We start from the raw sequence: 13,956 nt of genomic DNA on the forward strand, positions 1-13,956 counted from the left end.
GGGCATGCGCGCCCATGCGTCACGATCAGCTGATCACCAATCAGCTGATCTTAAAAGATTGCGCGCATGAAAAATAAATTGTTTATGACATGAGACGTCATTATCGGCCAATGACACACATCGCAATCGTGTCACCGCTAAAATCTTAAATTAATTGGTCCACGTCGACGCGGGCCAAAAATTCCGAGCGCCTTATAATGGGCGCCGCGCGTGGACCAGGCAAGTCTCGCACTTAACGCTGCTCGCAGTACGCTTTGAAAAAACCGCTTAGAATAACCGCTCAGTTTAACCGCAAAATACGTCGACCGCTTTGTTTCTCGGACTTCTCTGTACGTTTTCTGGATCTGAAATTTTATGTTCAGTTTATTGTACTTTGTTGATTGTGGTGCACTAAATAAAACGCAAAAACCAAAAAAAAAAGGAATTACGTGTCGTGGCAAGCTTTTTATGTTCAATTATCTGTTCGCGGTCATCCATCTGCCGCGTCATCAAATTCTCGCGTTGCCGCAGCAACCCGCGCTCACTCGCGAACATTTCTGGTCCTTCGAGCCGGATATTTCCGCATCCGCAGTTTCGTGGGTGACGTGTCCAGTGCTGTGCAGTGCTGCAAGTCTCCTGAGACAGACAAACAGACAAGTGAACAATGAGTGCCGACCTGAAGGCCTTATTAGAGGCCCAGAACGACATCCACGGACGAATGTCTCGCTCCGTGGATAACCTCCGGAAGATGGGCGTCACCAACATCACCGCCGGTGCCGTCCACGCTCGTCTCACCATCCTCGACAACCTCTGGGCAAAATTCGAGGCTCAACACGAGCTCATACGAGCGACGCTGAAAGACAGATACATGGAGAGTGAGTACGCCAAAAGTGACTTCATAGATACCGCGGAATGTACGTACGTCTCACAGCGGAGCACGTTGAGCGACTACGCTGACAGGTTACGGGCCGAGTCAGCTGTCGCACCAAGGATGGAATCGAAGTCGGACTCTTCTCCTAAAACCGCGTTGCCCCGCATAAAATTGCCGCCGTTCTCAGGCGCCTATGAAGACTGGCCTTCCTTCCGGGACCTCTTTTTATCCCTCGTAGGAGAAAATCCATCGGTCTCGAACATTGAGCGGTTCCATTACCTTCGTTCCTGCGTGAAGGGATCTGCGGAGAAATTAATTCGGTCGTTAACGGTCACAAGCGAGAATTACGACCGCGCATGGGCGATCTTGGCGAAACATTTCGAGAATAAAAAGTAGCTCAAGCGCTCAAATTTCGCTACCTTTACCGCCGTCGGGAAAATGAAGTCCGAGTCCGCCGAAGAGCTAAGCCGGGTCCATCACGCCGTCACGGCCACCGTCAACGCGCAGGAGAGCATCGGTAGACCCATCAACTCCCATGGAATGGATCTCCTCAATCACTTGGTAATCGAACTGTTCGATTCGCGAACGCGCCTCGAGTGGGAGTCCTCCACCAGCGATTCTCCCGATCCACCGAGTCACGAGGCACTCACTGACTTCATAAGTAAAAGAATTCTTATCTTGAACGCCGCCAAGCCCAAGATCGCCGTGAAGAGTGCCGGGGAAGCCTCTCGGACCGCGAAGACTCACTTCGCGAAAAACGTGCCCGACGCGTCCAAATGCGCCGCCTGCAAGGGCAAGCACACGCTCATGCAGTGCCCCGAGTTCAAATCCAAGTCCGCGAGCGAAAGGAAGTCCTTCGTTGAGGTCAGCGGACTCTGCTTCAATTGTCTCGGGAACCACATGATGGCACGGTGTCAGTCAATTAAAACGTGCTTCACGTGCAAGTTGCGGCACCACACGCTGTTGCACGACGCGTACGCCGCACCAACACCACAAGAAGCGAGCACTTTCTCCACGACACGCACTTCACTTGACAAACGGGCGACTCTTCTCGCCACAGCGCGCGTCACTCTGACCGACCGTCTGGGACGACCTCAGGATGTGCGAGCCCTGCTCGACCAGAGGTCCGAAGTGTCCCTCGTCTCAGAGGACTTGGCGCAGCGCCTCCGTCTGACGCGCACCCGCTCCTCGATCTCCATAGTTGGAATCGGAGGAGCATGTTCAGGATCCACACGAGGAAGGGTGACGCTCGCTCTCAAGTCAAGAGTGACCGGAGCCCCTCTCACCGTAGCGGCCTATGTCCTCCCACGGCTGTCGTCCTACCAGGGACCAGCAATCAAGGGCTCCACCACGTGGCCGCACATCCACGGCCTCACTTTGGCGGATCCTCATTATCTCCAGCGAGATCCCATCCACCTTCTCCTCGGCGCTGATGCCTTCTCCGGGATCCTCCTCGAAGGTCTCCGAAAGGGTCGCAAGGACCAACCCATCGCGCAGAGGACTACGTTCGGGTGGATCTTATCGGGAGGCTGCGGAGTCGTGACGGCCAACGGCTCCCTCAGCTCTCTCCAGTGCACCGTAGACCGCGACCTGAACGCCCTAGTGCAGAGGTTCTGGGAGCAGGAACAGGAGCAGCCTGCCTCCGTCGTGCTCACGCCAGAGGAAGAGCAATGCGAAGAGATCTTCGCCCGCACGCATGAGCGCCTCGCCGACGGAAGGTACATGGTCCGTCTTCCGCTGGCTGGCCCTCTTCCACCTCTCGAACACACGCGGAAGTCCGCCGAGCGACTTCTCGCGGTAATGGAGCGACGCCGCTCCAGAGACGCCGGCTTCAACAAGCTCTATGGCAGCTTCATGGAGGAGTACTCGGACCTGCAACATATGACCCTGGTCAGAACACCGCTCATCAAGAAATCCGCGTGTTACTTACCACACCACGGAGTGCTCCGGACTTCCAGCACGACCACCAAGTTGAGAGTGGTCTTCAACGGATCTCAATGTACGCCTGCCGGAGACTCACTCAACAACGCATTGCTGGTCGGAGCCAATCTTCTGCCAACTCTCGCCGACGTCCTCCTGCGTTGGCGCTGGCACCGCTTCGCCTTCATCGCCGACATCGAGAAGATGTACCGGCAGATTCTGGTGCATCCCGACGTTCGAGACCTGCAGCGGATCCTTTGGAGGCAAAACCGCACCGACGACGTCCAGGAGTATCGCCTCAACACGGTGACGTACGGACTGGCCTGTGCACCGTTCCTGGCGATCAGGACTCTCCGCCAATTAGCCGACGATGAGGAGCCGGCAAACCCAGCGGGAGCAGTTGCATTGAGGCGCGACTGCTATGTCGATGATATCGTCACAGGCGCCAGCACCCTGTCCGAGGCGGTCGAGAAGCAGAGGCAGTTGCGCCGACTCTGCACGGCGGGCGGGTTTCCCTTGAGGAAGTGGGCCTCAAACCACCAGAGGATCCTCGAGGAGATACCACGGGAGCATCAGCTCCAGCAGCCACACCACGACTGGGAGGACGAAGCGCACCCGACGCTTGGGTTACGGTGGCACCCCCGCAGCGACTCCTTCACATTCCGCCTCCAGCCTCGCACGACTGCCCCGCTGACTAAGAGACAGGCGTTGTCGGAGACGGCTCGGATATTCGATCCGTTGGGCTGGTTGGCTCCAGTCACCGCTCGGGCCAAAATCCTCATCCAGTCAGCCTGGATGAAAACAGCTGGACTGGGACGCCCCACTGCCTCAATCAGATGAGACGTTGTGGAGACGTCTGCTTGAGGATCTTCCGATGCTGGAACAGCTCCGGTTGCACCGATGGCTGAGGGCCGATGACCAACCTAAACGCGTTGAGCTCCACGGGTTCACTGATGCGTCGGAACGAGGTTACGCCGCCGTCGTATACCTCCGCGTGGTGAGCTCCCCCTCGACCACGATCAAGCTGCTTGCTGCAAAAAGCAAAGTCGCTCCAATTAAGCCTGTGTCTCTGCCGCGCTTGGAACTGTGCGCTGCGGTCTTAGTCACTAACCTGACATTTCATCTTCGCGAAGCCTTAGACTTGCTTTCAGCTCCAGTCACTCTATGGTCGGACTCCCGGGTCACTCTTCAGTGGATACAAGGACACGCCTCGAAGTGGAAGACCTTCGTAGCCAACCGGGTGTCCCACATCCAGACGAAACTTCCGGAGGCACGATGGCGACACATCCCAGGGCGAGACAACCCCGCCGACTGCGCCTCTCGGGGGATTGAGCCCCGGGACCTGCTTAACCACTCCCTCTGGTGGACGGGACCCCCTTGGCTCGACAAGGATCCAGCGTCCTGGCCACAACACGACCACGCCGCACACGAAGTCGAGGTGCCGGAGACGAGAGCAATCGCCTCCCACTTGACGATCGCGGAGAAAGCCGAGCCAGAGATGCTTCTCAGGTTCTCCGAGCTCCATCGCCTCCTGAGGGTCACCGCCTGGTGTTGCCGATGGCGAGGCGCCACCTCAAGGCCGAAGGCTCACCCCAATCTCACGCCTGACGAGCTGGAAGAAGCCTTGCTCCTCTGGCTCCGCATGGTGCAAAATCTCCACTTCTCCAAGGAGATCGCAGCCCTGAAACAGAATAAGGAGTTAGTCAGGGGTTCACTATCGAAATTAACCCCCTTCCTCGACGATCATGGGATCATTCGAGTCGGGGGCCGACTGAAGCACGCTGTGCTCTCAGGAGACGAACGCCATCCGATGATCTTACCTCCAGAGTCGTGGATGACGCAACTCCTCGTCAAGGCACACCATAGACAAACGCTTCACGGCGGGGTTCAGCTCACCCTGGGACTGCTACGCCTGCGGTACTGGATTCCCCGAGGACGCTCCATCGTTAAAGGAATCATCCACCGATGCGCCACGTGTGTGAGATGGAAGGCCGCAGTACCTCAGCCCATAATGAGCAGCCTCCCGACAGCACGAGTCACGCCGGCACGTCCATGCCTGCGAACCGGTGTTGACTATGCCGGGCCGATTCTCATCCGGACCGGAAAAGGAAGAGGTCACAAGGCACACAAAGCGTTCATCGCCGTCTTCATCTGCTTCACCACCAAGGCGGTTCACTTGGAAGCCGCTTCGGACTACTCCACGGATGCGTTCCTCGCGGCATTCCGGCGCTTCACTTCCCGTCGGGGCTTGTGCAAGGAAGTCTACTCCGACTGCGGCACCAACTTCGTCGGAGCGGACCGAGAGCTGCGACGCCTGTTCCAGGCATCATCATCCGACGGCCGTCGCATCGCCCACGTTGCAGCGTCCGACGGGATCCGCTGGAGGTTCAATCCACCGGCAGCACCTCACTTCGGCGGGCTTTGGGAGGCGGCGGTGAAATCTACGAAACACCATCTCCGAAGGGTCCTCGGAGACACGATCCTCACCTTCGAGGAGATGTCGACGCTCCTCGCTCAAGTGGAGGCGTGCCTCAACTCGCGTCCTCTCCAGGCGCTCTCGGACGATCACGACGACGTGACAGCTCTGACACCAGGGCATTTCCTGATCGGGACCCCACTGCTGGCAGTGCCTGAGCCCTCGCTGGCGGACGGCAGCCTCAGTCTTCTGCCCCGCTGGAAGCTCCTCCAGCGGATGCGCGACCACTTTTGGGAGAGGTGGTCGCGGGAGTATATCAACTCCTTGGCATCTCGACCGAAGTGGCTGAAGGACTCAGCCAGTCCGGCCGTCGGCACCCTGTGCCTCGTACGGTCGGACACAACACCGCCGACCCGATGGCTACTCGCCCGGATCACCCGGCTGCATCCTGGGGACGACGGCGTGACACGCGTGGTCACTATACGCACCGCATCCTCGGAGCTTGTCCGGCCTCTCACCAAGATCGTCCTCCTGCCTGGAGCCGACACCGCAGCAGCAACGCACCCGGATTCGTGAGCGACACGGAGCGCCGTGTTATTTTATTTTATTTTATTTAATTCTTTTTTTTTTCTCAAAAATTAACTTGTCCGTCCGCGGAAATGTTTATCACGGCCGGTGCCGTGCATTGTCCGACGACCGTACCGCGCACTTAACGTCTTTTCACTTTTTTTCTCTGCGATCACCGCGTCAAATCTGCATCTTCACTCCACTGCACTTCACTTGCGATCACTCACCACCATACACTCGCGAGACCGCTCACTAATTCACTTCGCTCATTGTTCATATGATTCACCGCCGCACACATTTCGCAATTACGCATTATGCGTTCTCGCGAAAGATCCGACTGATCGCAATAACACATTGTACGCTACGTCACTTTCACATTCCATTCATCAATCACTTCTCATCTCATAATTGGAGCAGCTTACGACACCTGTACGCGCTCTCACACACTCGGAGATTTCGTCACGTACTGACGAGGCGGGCGGGATGTTCGAAATTAAAATCAATCATTTCGAGTTCAGAAATCGCATAGCGGAACTCGCATATTCTCGCTAATAAATATTCGAATATTTATTATATTTAAAATTAACGAGCGTCGAGAAAGTTCTCGAAATCTTTGTTTATCGAGAAAAAACTCGAACACTCGAGCTATCTCATTTTTTTTCGTCAGAAAAGGACGCTCGTTATTGCCGCGGACAATAACATTGTCAACCGCCGTTAAGACTTGCGCCGCTCATGGGCATGCGCGCCCATGCGTCACGATCAGCTGATCACCAATCAGCTGATCTTAAAAGATTGCGCGCATGAAAAATAAATTGTTTATGACATGAGACGTCATTATCGGCCAATGACACACGTCGCAATCGTGTCACCGCTAAAATCTTAAATTAATTGGTCCACGTCGACGCGGGCCAAAAATTCCGAGCGCCTTATAATGGGCGCCGCGCGTGGACCAGGCAAGTCTCGCACTTAACGCTGCTCGCAGTACGCTTTGAAAAAACCGCTTAGAATAACCGCTCAGTTTAACCGCAAAATACGTCGACCGCTTTGTTTCTCGGACTTCTCTGTACGTTTTCTGGATCTGAAATTTTATGTTCAGTTTATTGTACTTTGTTGATTGTGGTGCACTAAATAAAACGCAAAAACCAAAAAAAAGGAATTACGTGTCGTGGCAAGCTTTTTATGTTCAATTATCTGTTCGCGGTCATCCATCTGCCGCGTCATCAAATTCTCGCGTTGCCGCAGCAACCCGCGCTCACTCGCGAACAGAATGTGTATGAGAATATGAAGCGTGACATTGTTAGATTCGATACGAACGATTATGCGGTGGATAATGCGTACGGTATACCGCGTGTAAATAAAAAGGTGCCGGGTCTGATGAAGGACGAAAATAACGGTGCCATAATGACCGAATTCGTCGGGCTCAGAGCAAAGATGTACGCGTTACGAGTGAATGGAAAAAAGGATACGAAGAAAGTCAAAGGTGTCAAAAGCAGCGTTGTAGCGAGATCGATAACGTTTGACGATTACACGCGGTGCTTGAACAAAGAGATTGAAATGACGCGTCAGCAGTCGTGTATACGATCTAAACTACACCAAGTATACACGATTCGCGAGACGAAAATTGCTCTGAGTCCGTACGACGACAAGCGGTATATCGTACCCGATACCACCGATACATTACCGTGGGGACATTATCGGATACCGTTGTAAATAAATGTATATTTCGTTTATTAATTGTATATATTTATATTGTATATATTTTGTACATTTTATATTATATATTTTTATATTTATATATTTATATTTTAATAAATTTAATATATTTTATACGCATATTTTATGTTTCAATAAATGTTTACAATACATTATTTTTATGAATCCAAGAGTTGTATGATTTATCCATTCCCAACCATTTCACATAAACCTCATCATCCTTTTTTTGTAAAATTTTTTCCACGAGATATACGTCGGGATTGGCGACGCGTTGTAACTCGTATTCGTAGAATCCTCCAGCGACGGGATTTCCCCGCGAATCTTCGAGTATGCATGTCGCGGGATTAGTTTTCTGCACCTCGATAATCTTAAAAATTTCGGTCGTCCAATTTGGTGTGAAACCTTTTTCAAAGATGGTCTTGTATTTGCTCACGCGTACCGAATTGCCTACTTTAAATTTTGCCGGAGCCGCAATTTTTACGTTGCTGTACACCGTATTTAAAAGTTTTTCGGTGATCGTCGGAGTGACGTCGACAGGTCTCATATCGATGGTGCGATGTTTTCGCGTATTGTACTCTGCAACAAGTCGAGATAGTTTCGATCCATTTGTAATTTCTATTCAACGTAAACATTTTCCACATATTGTTTTTTAAAGTACGATTGAATCGTTCCACGACCGAGGCTTTCATAACGGAATATGTCGAGTAATTTACGTTGCGAGCGTCGCAGAAAAAGGCGGAAAAATCTCCGACCGCCGCCGGCTATCGAACTTGGCCGGTATCGTCCGCCAATCGTATGCGAGATCTCTCCTCGCGAAACTAATATCTTTTCGCTTATTGCGTAACTAATCGGCTATCTTATTTCTGGGTTGTCGACTTCGAGTACGCTCGGAGGAAATTGCGAGATACGCAGTTAATTAGTCAGATCTCCGCGAGGCTGTCGAAACTGCGAATGATAGGCAGGTACTATCGCTCTCTCTCTCTCTATCGCGTATGGTACGACCGTTAGCGAGAATTCGAATTGCCAAAATTCCGTTATAGAAATTCTTGTTCTCAGGAGCTTCGACTTTAGGAAGCCTCCGTAATAGACGCTCTTTGTTAGACCGACTTAGGATATCGCGCGTTTTTCTAGCGTTTCGAGATTTATTGTCAGTTCATGTCTAGTACATTATTTCTGTTTCCATTCTGTATCGATTTTTACTTCTTTTTGTTAATCACTTCTCTTATTATTTCCTCTCTTAATAAATCTGTTATTTTTTTTATTAAATCTCACGTTCTTTATTTGGCTGGCGATCATCCGTAATTTCTGTGTCCGTCTTTGTCCGTCAATTTAGTAAGCTCGCTCAATCAATTAACTTTTTCTTTCAAACCCCGCCCCTCTACCGTTAGGCGAGCTAGCCAGCCCGTGGCGAAGCAGGCTGTCGTATTCTTTCGCGCTTTTCGAAGAATTTGTGAAAACTGGTACGTGAGAGACCATACCTGGCGTCCAGTTCTGAGGTAACGAGACGGCCTTCGCTCCGCCGCGACTCGCGCGTGGATACCCTCCATCCCCGTCCCGCCGATCGCGAGTACATGAAACCCTTGTGTTTTTGACGGCGCTTCCGCTCCCCCGCGAGAATAAAAATTAGAATTGAAAAAGCGTCGCAGTGCATACAAAAGTAAAATAAACGAAAAATGAATATTTTACTATATATTTTATAATTTATGTAAAATTATGAAATTATTTCAAACTCCATAACTCGAAAGGTACTCAATGACAAAATATTTTATTAGTGTTTTGAAAAGCTTTTGGGATAAGCTACAGGAATATGTACAGGAAAACATAGATTTCCATAAAAAAAATAAGGAACTTTCATGTTATCTTGACCATGCTTTCCAGGATCATAATAATATTGCTATGTAATGCGCCATATAAAACCCTACAACTTTTGTATGAAAAATTGTTTTCAAGATATTTTACCAGTCCGGTATTTTTTGCGCACCTTGTATATTGACGCGATGTATCACGGAGCAAGTCGACTTATATTCGCATACAGTGATGCCAGAATAGATACGCTGACATCACTGTAGGCATGCGTGAGCCTGTCTCGCAGATACTCGGTGTTGGAGTGCGCGATACAGGACGTACATACGAAAAGCGCGCGCGACTGTTATAACACGTTACTGTTATAACCTGATCGTATTGATAAAATTATCGATATAGTGAAACAGTAATAAAAGAAGTTTTGATTTGTGTTGTTTATTTGTAGTATTATAGTTTTTAGTGTTTTATAGTGTCTACATTATGGGGCGAAAGTATGACGGAATACATTTGCCTCTAACTCGACGCAGAGCTTCCTCCAAATAAAGATATTTCATAAAGATATTTCATAAAGATATTATTACAAAGATATTATTACAAAGATTAATTTTGAAAAATGAAATAAAAATAATATTTAAATAAATGTGGAATTACTGCTACATGATATTGAACATTTTATAAATATTCAATATCATGTAGCAGTAATTCCATATTTATTTAAATATTATTTTTCTTTCATTTTCTAAAATAAATCTTCTTTGTAATAATATTTTTATGAAATAAATGTAAATTTAATCTTTATGGAAAAAATTTACATTTTTAAATAAAGTACAATAAATTTTCAAAACAATATTATATGTATAAAATATTTATATAATTTATATAATGTATATAATTTATATAATATTTATATAATGTATATAATTTTATATATATTTTTTCAATTCAATTACTATTTTATTTCTTACATTCTGCAGCATTGTTAAAATTTTTAATAAACATCTATTATATTATTTTATATTTATATATTATATAACAAAAAGTTAATATAATGGGTATTTAAAAAATGTCGCATACGTTCGCCGCCATTCCATGAAGAATAAAAATTGAAGATAAAATGTTATACTTTTTTTTATGTGATAAATAGTTTCATTATTATCAGGTAGTCACGCGTTTCGCTATTTGCTTCCTGTTGCAGTTCTGCGTTGATTGATTGATTACAATAACTACTTGCAGTGAAACTATTCATCGAAAAATAGAATTACATGTTATTTCTTAGATTTTTAGTCTCTGTCTAATGGCGTATGCTACACTTTTGAATATCTTGTATACAAATGATATTTAAAAAATTTCAATTTCTGAAACATTTTTTGCAGTCTTTTATTTATTTTGTATTTTATAATAAGGTATACTAAGTAATAATTTAAAATAAGGTATGTATTTTTTTGTAGTAGTTGTGTAGTAGTTTTAATAGTTAGTGCCAGAGGCCATTCGTGTGCAGCTTTTAAAAATATATTATGATCCAGAAACGTGTTGCATGTGCGTTTTACGTGTGCGTTCTGTAAAAAATCCAGAGGCGATCTATTCGTGTGCTGGTAACTTTTATAAATACTTTGCTGCAGATACGGTTTGCATGTGCGTTCTGCAATAAATCCAGAGGCGATCTATTCGTGTGCTGGTAACTATAACTTTATAAATACTTTGCTACAGATACGGTTTGCATTCTTGTGCGTTCTTATAAAATAATTATAAAATATTTCAAGCATTTTTGTTTGCAAAAATTATGTACTGTATTATAATTAATTTTTGTAGTTATTCGATCGAAACTAAACAAAAGATTGCGCTTATTTTTCAGAGATTCAACGTTCATATTTTTTCAACTTTTTATTATTTTTTAATATTTTATAAATACTAATTCATTAATTTTTCTTTACAGGCGGAAGTTATTGAGGCAAATGGAAAAAGAAATAAACTCTAGGAATGCTTGTGGTACTAACAATGAATCCATCTATTTTAAGAAATCAGTGGAATTACTTCCCGATATGATGGATTCGAAAGTTAGTGCCCAAAGTATTCAATGCCTAGAGTCAACTTCAGAGTCAGGTATTTATTACGATAATATTGACAACTGCGACGATAACAATACACTTGTTATCGATAATAAAGACCTTCTAGATCCTTTTTATATCGAGGAAAATTTGCCCGAAGGCCGTCGCATTGGCGACATTTCTTTTATATGGAATGAAATCCATAGAACTTTCGATAATCATGCACGAGGAATAGAGTGCCAATTTAAAGATTGGAAACTCATAAACTCCTATCGTCGTGGGCTCATGACGCAATTGTTCTTCAAATGCCAAATGTGCCATTATGAAGCTAACATCTGGTCAGAACTCACAGATCCAAAAACATTGGACATAAATACGGCTGCTATAGCAGGAACTATCACAGTTGGAATTGGTTTTGCCCAATTGGAAGAACTGTGTGCAGCTATAAACATTCCATGCATGTCTGATAAAACTTATATGAAATATCGAGAAAATGTAATCGATGATTTTCAGACAACAGCTATGGAAAATATGAAAATAGCTGGCGAAGTTGAAAAGCAACTCGCTCTCGAAAAAAAAGAAACAATAAACGGTATTCCGTATATAACTGTTATAGCGGATGGTAGTTGGATGAAGAGATCGTATGGCAACGCCTACGATTCTCTTTCCGGCATTGGTGCAATAATTGGTTATCGAACAAAAAAGATTCTTTTTGTCGGTATCCGTAATAAATTTTGCACGATATGTGATATAGCGGAAAGAAATAGAATCGAACCAAGACACCATAAATGTTACAAAAATTTCTATCGTAACGCAAGCTCCACAAGTATGGAGAGCGATGCCATAGCAGAAGGCTTTAAAAGTAGCCTGGAAATGCATGGAATGATCTATAGAACAATTATTGCCGATGGTAATAGCAGCGTATATCAGACCATCGTTGATAGCAGACCATATCGCGAACAAATGATCGTGAAAAAAATTGAATGTACAAATCATTTGCTTCGCAATCTCTGCAAAAAGTTGAGGATTGTAGCAGAAACAACTCAGCAAAAAATACAAAGAAAGCGTGGTTTCGTCTATCTACGAAATATTGTAAAAAACAACATTTTAAAGATACGAAAAGAAGTGATAAAAGCAATCGATTTACGAGGAAAAAAAGAGCAACTTGACCATTATAAGGCTATGGAATTGCAAAAAGATATATTAAATATTCCTAGTCATATATTTGGTGAACATAAACGCTGTAAAAAACGCGGTCGTATTTGTGACTGTGCTGACGAAATGAAGAAAAATTATGTACCGTTTCTCAAGTTGCATGTCTTTATCAAAAAATAGAGAGTGCTATGATATATTTAAGCGCTTATTCTGATAGCTTATTGCTGAAATTAACGAATAATCCTGCAGAATCGTTCAACTCGATAATCTGCAAAGAAATTGGTGGAAAGCGCATCAATTTTGATAATCGAGGCTCCTATAATGCTAGAATTGCGGGTGCAATTGTGCAATATAATACACAACAAGTTCTCACGCAAATGCATCAAAATATATGTAAAAGTGTTCCTCCCATTATCTCCTCCCAGTCTCCTCCCAGAGACTTTGGAAAAGCGACGACAAGCAAAAGTTGCAAGAACCAGAGAATCTCGAGAAATAAATGGAAGGCAAAAAAAGGTTCAGGAATCAGTAACAGATTGCTATTATGATCCGCAATCACAAAAACCAGATCTCTCACTTGATATTTTTGAGCAACTTCGACAAAATCATTTGGAAAAGTTGCTTGAAAATGCCAAAAATTGGAGACAAATTGAACGCGATACAATGGAGAAAAGTGAATCTAATTTGTGGCACTCATTGAGACAGGAAATGTTGACGGCATCTAATTTTGGAATCGTATGTCGCATGAGACCGACAACGTCTTGCGCCTCAATTGTAAAAAATATTTTATTTCCTCCTTCAATCGATACCGCGGCAATGAAATATGGTCGCGAGAAAGAAAATGTTGCGAAAACAGAATTGGCCATAACATTAAAAAAGGAGATTAAAACTTGTGGATTATTCATAATGACATTGAAAATCCATGCTTAGGTGCTTCTCCTAATGGACTCATTGGTAGAGATGGTCTGGTAGAAATAAAATGTCATCTGTCAGCTGAGCATTTAACAGCGGAAGAGGCTATAAAAATGCTGCCTCAATTAAAAGGCATCTTTGATAAGAAAAATTCAAATAAGATGAATCAGAATCATCGATTTTTCTATCAAATTCAAGGGCAATTAAATATAACGCAGCGAGATTATTGTATTTTCGCTGTATGGATGCCAAAAAGCATGAAAATAGTATGTGTTATAGAGACAATGTATTTTGGAATAATAAAATGCTGCCCTTTTTAACACGTTTCTATTATGATTGCATGCTTCCAGAAATCTTGGATAGTCGGCATAATAGGCATATGCCAATTAGAAATCCAAAATACATAATTGAAGCTCAACAAGAAGCAGCGAAAAAAATAATTAATCGAAAAAGTCTTCAACAATGTAATTCAGAAGACGAAAACATTATCCAAAAAGATGAATGTGTCGAATCTGAAATAAATATTTCGAATATTTTACCAATGGAAGCGACTGTTGTTATTGCTCTGAATGCAGAAC

At 45.3% G+C, this 13,956-nt stretch overlaps 2 protein-coding genes across 2 annotated transcripts; both read left to right on the forward strand.

Annotated features, from left to right (window-relative positions):
* Window positions 1-643: 643 nt before the first annotated feature.
* On the forward strand, window positions 644-1,246 carry LOC112638256. The gene has a single exon (XM_025409630.1). The coding sequence runs from the start codon at window positions 644-646 to the stop codon at window positions 1,244-1,246; it is 603 nt and encodes a 200-aa protein (XP_025265415.1).
* Window positions 1,247-1,288: 42 nt separating this feature from the next.
* LOC112638257 lies at window positions 1,289-3,610 on the forward strand. The gene has a single exon (XM_025409631.1). The coding sequence runs from the start codon at window positions 1,289-1,291 to the stop codon at window positions 3,608-3,610; it is 2,322 nt and encodes a 773-aa protein (XP_025265416.1).
* The last annotated feature ends 10,346 nt before the right edge of the window (window positions 3,611-13,956 follow it).

Source organism: Camponotus floridanus, unplaced genomic scaffold, assembly GCF_003227725.1.
Source record: "Camponotus floridanus strain SB8 unplaced genomic scaffold, Cflo_v7.5 scaffold274, whole genome shotgun sequence".
NCBI lineage: Eukaryota > Metazoa > Arthropoda > Insecta > Hymenoptera > Formicidae > Camponotus > Camponotus floridanus.